The sequence below is a fragment of the Cervus elaphus genome, chromosome 30 (genome assembly GCF_910594005.1).
Source record: "Cervus elaphus chromosome 30, mCerEla1.1, whole genome shotgun sequence".
NCBI lineage: Eukaryota > Metazoa > Chordata > Mammalia > Artiodactyla > Cervidae > Cervus > Cervus elaphus.
The window spans coordinates 29,000,418-29,016,043 of record NC_057844.1 but is presented as its reverse complement, the minus strand read 5'-3'; the positions used below and the strand labels follow the sequence as shown (position 1 = coordinate 29,016,043).

The 15,626-nt window shown below is 38.6% G+C and overlaps 1 protein-coding gene across 8 annotated transcripts in view; it reads right to left on the bottom strand.

The window, feature by feature from the left end:
• The window catches only part of ZAR1L (zygote arrest 1 like), an 82,317-nt gene that overhangs the window by 63,052 nt on the left and 3,639 nt on the right, over positions 1 to 15,626 (bottom strand). For 5 of the 8 annotated variants that reach the window (XR_006338898.1, XM_043892047.1, XM_043892048.1 and 2 more), the window contains one exon: positions 15,340 to 15,414. The exons of 1 other annotated variant lie outside the window; for it this stretch is intronic. Coding sequence is in view for 6 of the 7 variants with exons in the window: in XM_043892047.1 (XP_043747982.1) it covers positions 15,340 to 15,414 (75 nt within the window). In the remaining variant the exon portion in view is untranslated. Of the gene's footprint in view, positions 1 to 10,112; positions 10,546 to 15,339; positions 15,415 to 15,626 lie in introns of those variants that run through there. 2 more of the 8 variants (XM_043892049.1, XM_043892051.1) reach the window with 2 other exon arrangements.

The window sequence follows — 15,626 nt, the reverse complement described above, 5'->3', positions numbered from 1 at the left end:
TCATTTCCCCACTTTTTGATCGGGCTTTTTTCTGGTATTGAGTTGTATGAGCTGCTTGTATATTTTGGAAATTGTCAGTTTCACTTGCTATTATTTTCTACCATTCTGAGGGTTGTCTTTTCATCTTGTTTGTAGTTTGCTGTGCAAAAGCTTTTAAGTTCACGTGTTCTGCCTATGCTTTCCTCTAAGAGTTTTATAGTTTCTGGTCTTACATTTAGGTCTGTAATCCATTTTGAGTTTATGTTTGTATATGATGTTAGAAAGTGTTCTAACTTCATTCTTTTGCATGTAGCTGTCCAGTTTTCCCAACACCTCTTACTGAAGAGTCTTATTTTGCCCCACTGTATATTCATGCCTCCTTTGTCAAAAACAGTACCCATAAGTGCATGGGTTTATCTCTTGGTTCTCTACTTTGTTCCATTGGTCTTGTTTCTGTGCCAGTAGCATACTGTCTTGATGACTGTAGCTTTGTAGTATAATCTGAAGTTGGGCAGGTTGATTCCTCCAGCTCCATTCTTCTTTCTCAAGACTGCTTTGGCTATTTGGGGTCTTTTGTGTTTCCATATGAATTGTCAATTTTTTTGTTCTAGTTCTGTGAAAAATGCCATTGGTAATTTGATAGGCGTTGCATGAATCTGTAGATTGCCTTTGGCAGTATAGTCATTTTCCCAATATTGATTCTTCCTACACAGGAACATAGAATATCTCTCCACCTGTTTACATTGTCCTTGATTTCTTTCATCAGTGTCTTATAATTTTCCATATACATGTCTTTTGTCTCATTAGGTAGGTTTATTCCTAGATATTTTATTCTTTTTGATGCAGTGGTGACCAGGATTGATTCATTAATTTCTCTGATTTTTCATTGCTAGTATATAGGAATGACAGAGGATGAGATGGTTGTATGGCATCACCAACTTGATAAGTTTGAGCAAGTTCCAAGTACTGGTGATGGACAAGGAAGTCTGGCATGCTGCAGTCTGTGGGGTTGCAAAGAGTCAGACACAACTTAGCAACTGATCTGAATATAGGAAATACAAGTGATTTCTGTGTACTGACCTCGTATCCCATGACTTTGCTGAATTCACTGACTAGCTCTAGTAATTTTCTGATAGTTTCTTTTGGGTGTTCTATGTATAGTATCATGTCATCTGCAAACAGTGAGAGAGTAACTTCTTTTCCGATCTGGATTCCTTTTCTTTCTTTTTCTTCTCTAATTGCTGTAGCTAGGACTTCCAGAAATATGTTAAATAACAGTGGTGAGAGTGGACACCTTGTCTTTTCCTGATCTTAGAGGGAATGCTTTTAGTTTTTCACCATTGGGAATAATGTTTGCTGTGGGCTTATCATATATGGCCTTTACTATGTTGAGGTAGGTTCCTATGCCCATTTTTTGAAGTGTTCATCATAAATGTGTGCTGAATTTGTCAAAGGGTCTTTCTACATCTATTGAGATGATCATATAGCTTTTATCTTTCAATTTGTTGATATGGTGCATAACATTGACTGATCTGTATATATTAAAGAATCCTTGCATCCCTGGAATAAACCCGACTTGGTCACTGTTTATGAGCTTTTTAATGTGTTGTTGAATTCTGTTTGCTACAATTTTGTTAAGGATTTTTGCATCTATGTTCATCAGTGATACTGGCATGTAATTTTCTTTTGTGTTGTCTTTGTCTGGTTTTAGTATCAGGGTGATTGTGGCCTTGGAGAATGAGTTGGAAGTGTTCCTTTGCAATTTTTTGGAATACATTCAGAAAAATAGGCATTAGCTCCTCTCTAAATGTTTGACAGAATTCCTGTGAAGCCATCTGACCCTGGGCTTTTGTTTTTGGGGAGACTTTTTTATCACAGTTTCAATTGTAGCATTTGTAACTGGGTTCTTCATAATTTCTATTTCTTCTTGGTTCAGTCTCGGGAGGTTGAACTTTTCTAACAATCTGTACATTTCCTCTAGGTTGTCCATTTTATTAGCATATAGTTGCTCATAATATTCTCTTATGATCATCTGTATTTCTGTGTTGTCTGTTGCAACTTCTTTTTCATTTCTAATTTTGTTGATTTGATCTTTCTCCTTTTCTTCATGAGTCTGGCTAGTGGTTTGTCAATTTTGTTTATCTTCTCAAAGAACAAAGTTTTAGTTTTATTAATCTCTGCTATTGTTTCTTTCATTTCCTTTTCATTATTTCTGCTCTGATATTTATGATTTCTTTCCTTCTGCTGACTTTGGGGTTTTTTTGTTCTTCTTTTTCCAGGTGCTTTAGATACAGAGTTAGGTTGTCTGTTCAGTGCTTTTCTTGCTTCTTCAGGTATGATTGTATCACTATAAACTTCCCTCTTAGAATTGCTTTTGCTGAATCCCATGGGCTTTGGGTTGCTGTGTTTTCATTTTCATTTGTTTCTAGAAATCTTTTGATTTCCTTTCTTATTCTTCAGTAACCTCTTTGTTATTTAGTAATGTACTATTTAATCTCCATGAGTTTGTGGGTTTTTTGCAGTTTTTTTCCTATAGTTGATATCTAGTCTTATAGCATTGTGGTCAGAGAAGATACTTGATATGATTTCAGTTTTCTTAAATTTACTGAGGCTTGGTTTGTGGCCCAAGATGTGGTCTACCCTGAAAAATGTTCCATGTGCACTTTAGAAGAAAATGTATTTTCTGCATTTCAATGGAAAGTTCTGAAGATATCAATTAGGTCTATTTGGTCTAATGTTTCATTTTAGGTTTGTTTCTTTATTGAGTCTCTGTTTTGATGATCTGTCCATTGGTATAAATGGGGTGTTAAAGTCCCTTACTATTATTGTGTTTCTGTCAATTTCCTTTCTTATGCCTATCAGTGTTTGCCTTATGTATTGAGGTGTTCCAATGTTGGGTGCATAAATATTTACAATTGTTACATCATCTTCTTGGACTGATCCCTTGATCATTATGTAGTGTCCCTCTTGGGCTCTTATAATATTCTTTAAAATCTATTTTGTTTGAAATAAGGATTGCCACTCTGGCTTTCTTTTAGTTTCCATTTGCAAGGAATATCTTTTTCCAACCTTTTCCTTTCAGTCTGTATGTGTCTCTATGTCTGAAGTGGGTCTCTTGTGGGCAGCATATATATGGGTCTTGTTTTTGAATCCATTCAGTCATCCTTTATCTTTTGGTTGGTGCATTTAATCCATTTACATTTAAGGTAATTATTGATACACATGTTTCTATTGGCATTTTCTTGATTGTTTTGGGTTTGTATTTGTAGGTCTTTCCTTTCTCTTGTGTTTACTGGCTATATAAGTCCCTTTAGTATTTGTTGCAAGGCTGGTTTGGTGGTTCTAAATTCTCTTAACTTCTGCTTGTCTGTAAAACTTTGATTTCTCCATCAATTCTGAATGAGATCTTTGCTGGGTATAGTAATCTTGGTTGTAGATTTTTCTCTTTCAGTACTTTAAATATATCCTGTCATTCCCTTGTGGCCTGCAGAGTGTCTGCTGAAAGATTCACTGCTAATTGTATGGGCTTTCCCTTGTATGTTTCTTGTTGCTTTTCCCCTGCTTCTTTTAATATTCTTTCTTTGTGCTTAATCTCTGTTAGCTTGATGACTATGTGTCTTGATGTATTTCTCCTTGTGTTTATCCTGTAAGGGACTCTGTGCTTCTTGGACTTGATTGACTATTTCCTTTCCCATGTTGGGGAAGTTTTCAGCTATATTTTCTTCAAAAATTTTCTCAGTGACTTTTTGTTTTTCCTTCCTCTGGGATCCCTATAACTTGAATGTTGATGCATTTAATATTGTTCCAAAGGTCTCTGAGGCTATCCTCAATTCTTTTCATTCTTTTCCCTTTGTTCTGCTCTTCAGCAGTTATTTGCACCATTCTATCCTCCAGCTCATTTATCCATTCCTCTGCCTCAGTTATTCTGCTATTGACTCCTTCTAGAGTATTTTTTAATTTCAGTAATTGTGTTATTCATCTAAGTTTGCTTATTCTTTATTTCTTCTATGTCCTTGGTGATTCTATTAACTGTGTTAAATATTTCTTGTGTTTTCTCCATTGTATTTTCAAGTCTTTGAAGCATCTTTATTATCATTATTCTGAATTCTCTTTCAGGTAGTTTGCTTATTTCATCTTTGTTTATTTGGTCTTGTGAGTTTCTACCTTGTTCTTTCATTTGCGCTATATTTCTCTATCTTTTCATCATTTTTTTCTAACATGCTCCACTTCAGGTCATCTTTTCCCACACTTTAGGGTTGTTTCTTTCTTACATTTGGTTTTTGCCCTTGGAGGGAAAGATTGGTTGAGTGGTTTGTGCTGATTTCTTGTTAGGGGTGCCTTGTGCCTTTGTTCTAGTGAGAGGAGATCAAGCAGATGAAGGAGATAATTACAGAAATAATGGGACATATACACACACTTCCATACATACAGTTATAATGAAGGTATTCTAAAGAAAAGCGTACAGAAGACTGACTTGGTGAAGAAGGGAAATCAAAAGTGCTATCAACCAATTAAAAGCAGAGCTAGCTAATGATCAATCTGGAAAACTGAGCATGAGCAGAGTGCCAACTGGGGAATACAGCAAAGAGAGCTTGACAATTTAACTTGACAATCACTTCATGGCAGATAGATGGGGAAACAATGCAAACAGTGACAGACTTTATTTTCTTGGGCTCCATAATCACTGCAGAGAAGGCAATGGCACCCCACTCCAGTACTCTTGCCTGGAAAATCCTGTGGATGGAAGGGCCTGGTAGGCTGCAGTCCATGGGGTAGCTAAGAGTTGGACACAACTGAGTGACTTCACTTTCACTTTTCACTTTCATGCACTGGAGAAGGAAATGGCAACCCACTCCAGTGTTCTTGCCTGAAGAATCCCAGGGACAGGGGAGACTGGTGGGCTGCTGTCTATGGGGTCGCACAGAGTCGGACACGACTAAAGCAACTTAGCAGCAGCAGCAGCCAAATCACTGCAGATGATGACTGTGGCCGCAAAATTAAAAGATGCTTGCTCCTGGAATAAAAGCTGTGACAAACTAGACAGCACATTACAAAGCAGAGACATCACTTTGCCGACAAAGATCTGTACAATCAAAGCTATGATTTTTCCAGTAGTCACGCAGGGATGTGAGAGTTGGATTATAAAGAAAGCTGAGCACTAAAGAATTGATGCTTTTGAACAGTGGTGTTGGAGAAGACTCTTGAGAGTCCCTTGCACTGCAAGGAGATCCAACCAGTCCATCCTAAAGGAAATCAATCCTAATTATTCATTGGAAGGACTGATGCTGAAGCTAAAGCTCTAACACTTTGGCCACCTGATGAGGAGAACTGACTCACTGGAAAAGACGCTGATGCTGGGAAAGATTGAAGGCAGGAAGAGAAGGTGATGACAGAGGATGAGATGGTTAGATGGCATCACCAACTCAATGGACATGAATTTGAGCAACCTCAGACAATTTGAGGATGGACAGGGAAACCTAGCGTGCTGCAGTCCATGGGGGTTGCAAAGAGTCAGACATGACTGAACAACTGAAGTGAGACTGATAGGATTAACATATACACACTACTATACATAAAATAGATAATCAATAAGGACCTATTGTATAGCACAGGGAACTCTACTCAATATTCTGTAATATCCTAAAAGGGAAAAGAATCTAAAACAGAACAGAAACATGTACAAGTATAACTGAATCACTGTGCTGTATCTCTGAAATGAATACAATACTGTAAATTGACTATACTCCAATATAAAATAAAATTACAAAAAATAAACAATAAAAATAAATTTAAAAAGGCAATTTGGATCCAAGCTGAAAATTAGAGTCTTTGGGAAAAACACATCATAGGTCAGTGGTCCTGGCAGAGCCATAATAATGACCATAAAAGTTCTAAATTAAAATCTAATACAGAGTGGGGATTCCCTGGTGGCTTGGTGGGAAAGACTTCACCTACCAATGAAGGAGACATGGTTCGATCCCTGATCTAGCAAGATGCCACACGCCTTGGAGTAAGCAACTAAACCTGTGTGCCACAACTATTGAGGCTGTGCTCTAGAGCCCGGGAGCCACAATTACTGAGCCCAAGTGCAGCAGCCACTGAAGGCCCGTGCACCCTAGAGCCTGTGCTCTGCAACAAGAGAAGCCACTGCAACAAGAAGTCCATGCACCACAACTACAGAGTAGCCCCCACTCACCACAGTAGAGAAAAGCCCTCATAGCAATGAAGACCTAGTATAGCCAATAAATACAATGATTTTAAAAAATCTAACGCAGAGGAGGGAAAAGACAAGTTAAGCTAAAAACAAGTCAACTTACGATAGGGATCACAGCATAAAGAATTTTTAATAATGGTTGAAATCAAATTAAATGACTGATTTTATTAAACAAAACAAACAAAAAAACAAGATCACTAGGTAACTCATGGTACATTAAAGTTTTAGAATCATTGTTCCAAGTATTGGTGTGCCCCAGGCATCTGTGTGTACCCACAACTAGGCCTACAGCTTTAAGTACTATATATTTTTTAATCTACAAATCTCTCTCTGGCTCCAACCTCCTCTCCTAAATTCCAGATTCATATAAGCAACAGCCTACATGACAACTCCATTTGGATGGAGTCTCCAATATTTCAAAGTTACTATTAAAAACAAAAGCCTTTTCCCTTCTCACTACACAGTCCCACCAAAAACAGGACAGCTAAGTTTACTGAGTACCTTTTACAGGTAATAACCTAAGTGCTTAACACATATCAGCTGCTTTAATCCTCACATCACCATCCACAAGAGACAGTTACTATTACTGTGCCCATTTTACAGAGAAGTAATTGAGAGAGAGAAAGTAACTTACCCACAACTATACATCTCCTAAGTATCACACCAGTGATTTGAAGCAAGGTAATTTGACTCCACTAGACCATTCAGTGGTCTAAATCAAATCCCTTATGACTATACAGTGGAAGTGAGAAATAGATTTAAGGGACTAGATCTGATAGACAGAGAGCCTGATGAACTATGGATGGAGGTTCGTGACATTGTACAGGAGACAGGGATCAAGACCATCCCCATGGAAAAGAAATGCAAAAAGGCAAAATGGCTGTCTGAGGAGGCCTTACAAATAGCTGTGAAAAGAAGCGAAGCGAAAAGCAAAGGAGAAAAGGAAAGATATTCCCATTTGAATGTAGAGTTCTAAAGAATAGCCAGGAGAGATAAGAAAGCCTTCCTCAGCGGTCAATGCAAAGAAATACAGGAAAACAACAGAATGGGAAAGACTAGACACCTCTTCAAGAAAATTAGAGATATCAAGCTAACATTTCAGGCAAAGATGGGTTTGATAAAGGACAGAAATGGTATGGACCTAACAGAAGCAGAAGATATTAAGAAGAGGTGGCAAGAATACACAGAAGAACTGTACAAAAAAGATCTTCACAACCCAGATAATCACAATGGTGTGATCACTCACCTAGAGCCACACATCCTGGAATATGAAGTCAAGTGGGCCTTAGAAACCATCACTACAAACAAAGCTAGTGGATGAGATGGAATTCCAGTTGAGCTATTTCAAATCCTGAAAGATGATGCTGTGAAAGTGCTGCACTCAATATGCCAGCAAATTTGGAAAACTCAGCAGTGGCCACAGGACTGGAAAAGGTCCATTTCATTCCAATCCCTAAGAAAGGCAATCCCAAAGAATGCTCAAACTACAGCACAATTGCACTCATCTCACACGCTAGCAAAGTAATGCTCAAAATTCTCCAAGCCAGGATTCAATAGTACATGAACCGAGAACTTCCAGATGTTCAAGCTGGATTTAGAAAAGGCAGAGGAACCCGAGGTCAAATTGCCAATATTCGCTGGATCATTGAAAAAGCAGGAGAGTTCCAGAAAAACATCTATTTCTGCTTTATTGACTACGCCAAAGCCTTTGACTGTGTGGATCACAATAAACTGTGGAAAATTCTGAAAGAGATGGGAATACCAGACCACCTGACCTGCCTCTTGAGAAACCTGTATGCAGGTCAGGAAGCAACACTTAGAACTGGACATGGATCAACAGACTGGTTCCAAATAGGAAAAGGAGTACGTCAAAGCTGTATATTGTCACCCTGCTTATTTAACTTATATGCAGAGTACATCATAAGAAAGGCTGGGCTGGAAGAAGCACAAGCTGGAATGAAGATTGCTGGGAGAAATATCAATAACCTCAGATATGCAGATGACACCACCCTTATGGCAGACAGTGAAGAGGAACTGAAAAGCCTCTTGAAAGTGAAAGAGGAGAGTGAAAAAGTTGGCTTGAAGCTTAACATTCAGAAAACTAAGATCATGGCATCTGGTCCCATTACTTCATGGGAAATAGATGGGGAGACAGTGGAAACAGTGTCAGATTTCATTTTTTGGGGCTCCAAAATCACTGCAGATGGTGACTGCAGCCATGAAATTAAAAGACGCTTACTCCCTGGAAGGAATGTTATGACCAACCTAGGTAGCATATTAAAAAGCAGAGACATTACTTTGCCAACAAAGGTCTGTCTGGTCAAGGCTATGGTTTTTCCAGTGGTCATGTATGGATGTGAGAGTTGGATTGTGAAGAAAGCTGAGCACCGAAAATTGACGCTTTTGAACTATGGTGTTGGAGAAGATTCTTGAGAGTCCCTTGGACTGCAAGGAGATCCAACCAGTCCATCCTAAAGGAGATCAGTCCTGGGTGTTCATTGGACGGACTGATGCTGAAGCTGAAGCTCCAATACTTTGGCCACCTCATGCGAAGAGTTGACTCATTGGAAAAGACCCTGATGCTGGAAGGGATTGGGGGCAGGAGAAGGGGGCGAGAGAGGATGAGATGGCTGGATGGCATCACCGACTAGATGGACATGAGTTTGAGTAAACTCCGGGAGTTGGTGATGGACAGGGAGGCCTGGAGTGCTGCGACTCATGGGGTCGCAAAGAGTCAGACACGACTCAGCAACTGAACTGAACTGAATTTGACTCCAGAATATGTTCCTGTCATACCTCTCAGTTCCATTCAACCAAGAACTCAAATATAAAGGCATCATTTCACCATCTCCCACTTCTAATCCTGTGCATTCCACTTTCAAACATTATCTAGAATTGATGTATTTCTCTCCATCTCCATGGTCACCCACTCTTTTCCAAGCCATCGTCTTGCTCGTGTATTTGTTAACCTCCTAACTGGTCTTCCTCCTTCCGATCTATCGATCTTCTCTCATAGCAGTATGATTTTTACAGTAAGAATCTGATGTTAGTGCCTTCTTTAAATACTTTCATGAGCTGCCGCATGCTTGACCTGAGCCCTGCCTTCTCCAGCCTTTGTCTGATATTAGCCTCAGGGACTCTTGTTCCTGCCCCACTTCCAGGGCTTTTGCTCTTGTTGTTTCTATGGAACCAAAATCATCTTTTCTCCCAGCTCTCCCTCATCCTGCAGATCTCAGTTCTCATGTCACCTCTTTTCAACCACCCTTTCTAAAGGAGTCACTATTATAGCTCCATTTCCTTCGCTGCACTTAACACATCTAAATCTGAAAACATAAACCTATCACTAGCAGCTAAAGCTGTAGAGAATGTACTGGTCTACCTAGGTTCAAATTCTGACTTTATGACCTTCCTGTGGCTCCTTCTACTCATCTATTAAAAATGGATGCAATACAACTGCTGTGATGAGTTACAACAATGCCTAGCATATACTAAGTGCTATTTAAGCATTTGATATAATGATTACATATACTTGAAGGCAAGGACCCCCTTGATTGCCTCTATATTCCTGACACTTACAACACCCAGTTTACAAAAGTTTGTCAAATGACTATTGTTCCCTTTCATTGTTCCGTTTGTATTAGTGATAGAGTCTACCATTTCCCAATCTTTATTGATGTTTTTACCCGAGAATCACCAATTAATGGGGATTCTCTGATAGTTCAGTTGGTAAAGAATCCACCTGCAATGCAGCAGACCCCAGTTCGATTCCTGGGTTAGGACTATCCTCTGGAGAAGGGATAGGCTACTCACTTCAGTATGCTTGGGCTTCCCTTGTGGTTCAGCTGGTAAAGAATCTGCCCGCAATGCAGGAGACCTGGGTTCGATCCCTAGGTTGGGAAGATCCCCTGGAGATGGGAAAGGCTACTCACTCCAATATTCTGGCCTGGAGAATTCCATGGACTGTATAGTTCGTGGGGTTGCAAAGAGTCAGACATGACTGAGTGACTTTCACCAATTAATGTGCCTTCACAGTCTATTTTACATGCATTTATTTAATTCTATTCACATCAACAATTGTCACACAAACTACAAAAAGTACAAAAGCATAATCCATCTTCCAATACCAGGTGAGGGTCAAGTTGAAAGAAAGGAACTATACAGGAAATCACAGGAAGAGTTCAGGAGTCCTGAACAAAACACACTGCCTGTCACATGATGTATTTAAAGCTGCAAATGCTGCCACAGGAGAATCTCTTGTCTTTGCAGCGGCCACACAGTTCCTGCCGATGGGGCCTCCTTAGATTGATGTGTCTTTTCTTTTGAGGGCAGGAACAACGAGACTTTAAACAGGTCTTTAGAAAAGAAGCAACAGTTTGGACACTAAATCATCAAATTTAGTTCTTCAAATGAAAATATTCCTCCCTACCACCCATCCCTCCTATCTCTATCCTTTGAATCCCACGAGAAGTCCAAGACTAAGTTTTACAAAACCACTCACTGCCCATAAACTGTCATGCATTTTTTTCCCCAGTTGAATGGCCAAAGATGACCTTTAAGAGAAGATTGCTGAGCCAAACCAGAACATATAAGATAGAAGTTATAAAAGTTAAAGTTGTGTAGAGTCTTTTCATTATGCAGGTTTTCACATTTGTAGCCATGTGGGAGTGAGGATAGCGAGTATTAAGTGATTTGATTACCTGAACTGCAGTGATTCTTACCTGGTAGTATTTTACCTACTAGCAAACATTTCAGAATATCTGGAGTATTTTTGGTTAAGACAGGAGGGAGGGGTGTTCTAGGCAGCAGCCCAACCTTTTTGGTACCAGGGACCAGCTTCTTAGACAATTTTTTCATGGCCTGGGGATGGGGGGTGGGTTGGGGATGATTCAAACACATTACATTTATTGTACACTTTATTTCTATTATTATTACATCGGCTCCACCTCATATCATCAGGCATGAGGTCCTGAACGTTGGGGACCCCTGTTCTAGAGGAAGCTAAATGTTTTCCTTTCAGACATGGCTAATCTTTGCTGAAATTTGAAGTGTTTTTAACCATTATCCCATTCTATCTTCTGATATTAAGAAAAAAAAAAAATCACACACCAAGGAGAATGGTATACTGCCCTGGTCCACCTTCCCAATCCTGTTAATCTTTGAAAATGTATGATCACTGATCTATTTTCTGTATATGTCCATAGCCAAAAAGAGTAAGTCAAGCTTTACCTTTTATATTGTGAAAACAGGCATTTTTATTTTCCAAATGAGTCTATATGGTTTATCAAATGTTGGATATATTACACTTATACCTTCCACCCTCTGGCTGATGAGTATGCATCCTTAAGAAAATTCTAACAGTGACATACTCACATAGTGTCTACTCTACGTACTGCTCTAAGCACTTTATATAAGTCCATTTAGTATTCACATCACCTTTATAAGGAATAAAAAGCTCAATGAAAAAAATTGTAATTTAAAAAATCAGGACTTACTCTAAAGGTAGGATTCTGGTTTTGGTAAGGGTAGGTTAGGTAGTTCTGACAACTAGACAAGCTGAGCAAAGATACTAATTAAAAATAAGAACTACTTGAAGGCACTGGAGAATTACCAAAGTATCCCAGAGAAGGAAACCCAGAAAGAGAGATGAGCCTGATATTTGGGACTATCTTCTCTTCAAACGCAATTCTGTAACAGGTAAATTTTTAAGACAACAGGAAGCTGAAAATGAGCTTCACAAGCTGATGAGGCTGAAGAATCTTAAATATGTCACAATGGGAGAGCACTGGTTAACAATTCAGGTTTTGTGCTGGGACCCTGAAAGGCTACACCCTAAAGTAAGAATGAAACAAAAATTCATCAGCCTTCACAGATGCTGAAGCCCAACTTCAAAACAGCTCAATTATAACTGGCAAATAGTAATCAGAAATTGCTAGTATCTTCATCTGCCTAACATAAGCAAACAAGTCTTCTGTGAAAAGATACTATTCTGGCCTCAAATTATCACTATAATTTTTCACATACAATATATAGCACTCAAAAGTAACCAAGTTTCTAAGGAGACAGAACAACAATTCCTTGAAAACCAAGGAATGTGAAGAGGATAGCAACAGAACCACAGAAGATTAAGTTAATGGGGTTTTCTGGTACAGATTTTAAGAAAATGACGCTTAATATGCTCAAAGAAATTAGGCTGGTATTTCCAGCAGAGAAATGGACACTTATAAAGACATAAAAATTCTGGTACTGAAAAATGCAGTAAGGGGAATCTATAACTAAATAGGTAGTTGTACTGGAAAAAGCAGAAGGCAAAACGAGAGAAATGAAAGATGGTTTAGTAGATGATACCCAAACTGCAGGAAGGAGACAAAAGCATAGGAAACCATTTCTCCAAAGAAGACATACAGATGGCTAACAAACACATGAAAAGGTGCTCAACATCACTCATTATTAGAGAAATGCAAATCAAAACCACAATGAGGTACCATTACACACCAGTCAGGATGGCTGCTATCCAAAAGTCTACAAGCAATAAATGCTGGAGAGGGTGTGGAGAAAAGGGAACCCTCTTACACTGTTGGTGGGAATGCAAACTAGTACAGCCACTATGGAGAACAGTGTGGAGATTCCTTAAAAAACTGGAAATAGAACTGCCATATGACCCAGCAATACCACTTCTGGGCATACACACTGAGGAAACCAGATCTGAAAGAGACACGTGCACCCCAATGTTCATCGCAGCACTCTTTATAATAGCCAGGACATGGAAGCAACCTAGATGCCCATCAGCAGATGAATGGATAAGGAAGCTGTGGTACATATACACCATGGAATATTACTCAGCCGTCAAAAAGAATTCATTTGAACCAGTCCTAATGAGATGGATGAAACTGGAGCCCCTTATACAGAGTGAAGTAAGCCAGAAAGATAAAGAACATTACAGCATACTAACACATATATATGGAATTTAGAAAGATGGTAACGATAACCCTATATGCAAAACAGAAAAAGAGACACAGAAATACAGAACAGACTTTTGAACTCTGTGGGAGAAGGTGAGGGTGGGATGTTTCAAAAGAACAGCATGTATACTATCTATGGTGAAACAGATCACCAGCCCAGGTGGGATGCATGAGACAAGTGCTTGGGGCTGGTACACTGGGAAGACCCAGAGGAATCGGGTGGAGAGGGAGGTGGGAGGGGGGATCGGGATGGGGAATAAGTGTAAATCTATGGCTAATTCATATCAATGTATGACAAAACCCACTGAAATGTTGTGAAGTAATTAGCCTCCAACTAATAAAAAAATTTAAAAGAAAAAAAAAAAGCATAGGAAACACAGAAAAGAGCATAAAAGATTTAAGGGATATGGTGACAGTTCTAATATAAGTAATTGGAAGAAAAGAGAATGGAGATGGAAGTAATATTTTAAATGACAATGACTGATAATTTTCCAAACATGATAGAAGTCTCCAAGTTACAGACTTGTGAAACTGTAAGCAGGTAAATACAAAGAAACCACAATTAGGCATAGAATTATAAAACTTCTAAAAATCAAAGCAGAGAGAAATATCTTAGAAGCTAACAGACTTAAGATGAAAAAAATGAGATATTACTTCAAAGGAGCTGCAGTGAGACGAGCAGCCACTTGACAGAAACAATCAAGGTCAGATCCTTAAGGGGGAGAAAGAAACTACTGCTGCTGCTGCTAAGTCGCTTCAGTCGTGTCCGACTCTGTGTGACCCCATGGACAGCAGCCCACCAGGCTCCCCCGTCCCTGGGATTCTCCAGGCAAGAACACTGGAGTGGGTTGCCATTTTCTTCTCCAATGCACCAACCTAAAAACTTTACACTCAGCAAAATAACCTTTAAAAAAGCTATCCAGACAAAACAAAATGTGTCACCTTCAGACGTGCATTACAGGAAATATTAAAATGAGGTATTCAGGTCAAAAGAAAGTGGTCCCAGATACAAAAAGGATCTAAAAGCAGCAGAAAGAGTAAATATGCAGTTAAAACTAATTAGACTACAAAAATAATGTCTTTTGAAGTTTAAAAATAATATACAACAATAACAGCAAAGAAGTTAGGATGAAGAGATAAGGGATTAGCATGTTCTAAGGTCACTGCATTGTCAAGGAATGATAAGATCAACATCTACATAAATTGCTTAAGCATACTGTAAGATGAACCTTGAAGAACACTAAAGAATGAATAACTGCCAAGATAAGGGAGAGTGATTTAAAAAAAAAAAAAAACTCAAGTGAACACAGTAAGTAAAAGGAGTATAATAGTAAGAAGATATATTTAAATCCAAAGTAATTATAATAAACTGAGAATGTCAGACTAGAAAAACTAAAGATAATAGTTTAAAAATATTAGACTAATTTTTTAAATTACTTCTAAGTAGTATAAAAATATTTTTAAGTGAAAGATTTAGGTAAAAATTCTTGATTATGAAAATCAACGATGTCACACTTTTCTGAAAAGCTTAAAAGAGCCATCTCCTGCAAGCTGTTTAAGAGCTCATCGAATTCTGTGACATCCAGACTTTGGAGACACCATGGAATCTGATTACAACTCTAATACTTAGTATCTGTCTAACTTTGGGCAACTTATTTTCTTACTGAACGTTAGGTTTTTGTTCTGTATCATGGGAATAACACCTACTTCAAAGGTTAGGTTACAGGAGATATGAGAAGCACTTGGCTCCAAGTTTGGCACATAGCTTAATATGCAGGAGAAAATGGCAACCCACTCCAGTATTCTTGCCTGGGAAACTCCATGGACAGAGGAGCCTGGTGGGCTACACGCCATGGAGTTGCAAAGAGTCAGATATGACCACCACTACCAAGAGCTTAGAAAAGGTTACCTATTAAGTTACATGCGAACTATTCACAAGGTGTTGGAGGAAAAACACACATACCACATACGTAAACAAACCACATAAGGCAACTTAAATCTCCTCCTTCCCAGCAAAAAGACTAGAATTTATGCTTTATTTTCTAAAATATTACAAAAATTCAAACAAATAGCAAACTGAACATTCCTACACAAATATCCACATCTAGCAAATCCTAACATTTTGCCACAGAATCTTCATGCTTAATAATGAAAACATTATGGACACAATAGAAATAGTTTGCTTACCTGGCACTGGATTGCTTCCACTCGATAAGGGTTAAAACTCTTTTGGCATTTGCAACAGAGTTGTTTGAAATAAACCTAAAGAGAAATTTGCCTTTTACAGAGGTTTATGTGTACCCTAGGCTCCCAGTTCTTAAGTAATCCATTCCTTCACCTTGCAGCTTGCTTTTGCCCAATCTCTATGCTGAGGTCTTAAGCTCTTGTGGTGCTATCAGTCACTTTTTCTTATTTTTCGAATCTCATTTTACCTGTAAAATCGAGACAATGCCATTCCCTTTTTCTATAGTTTT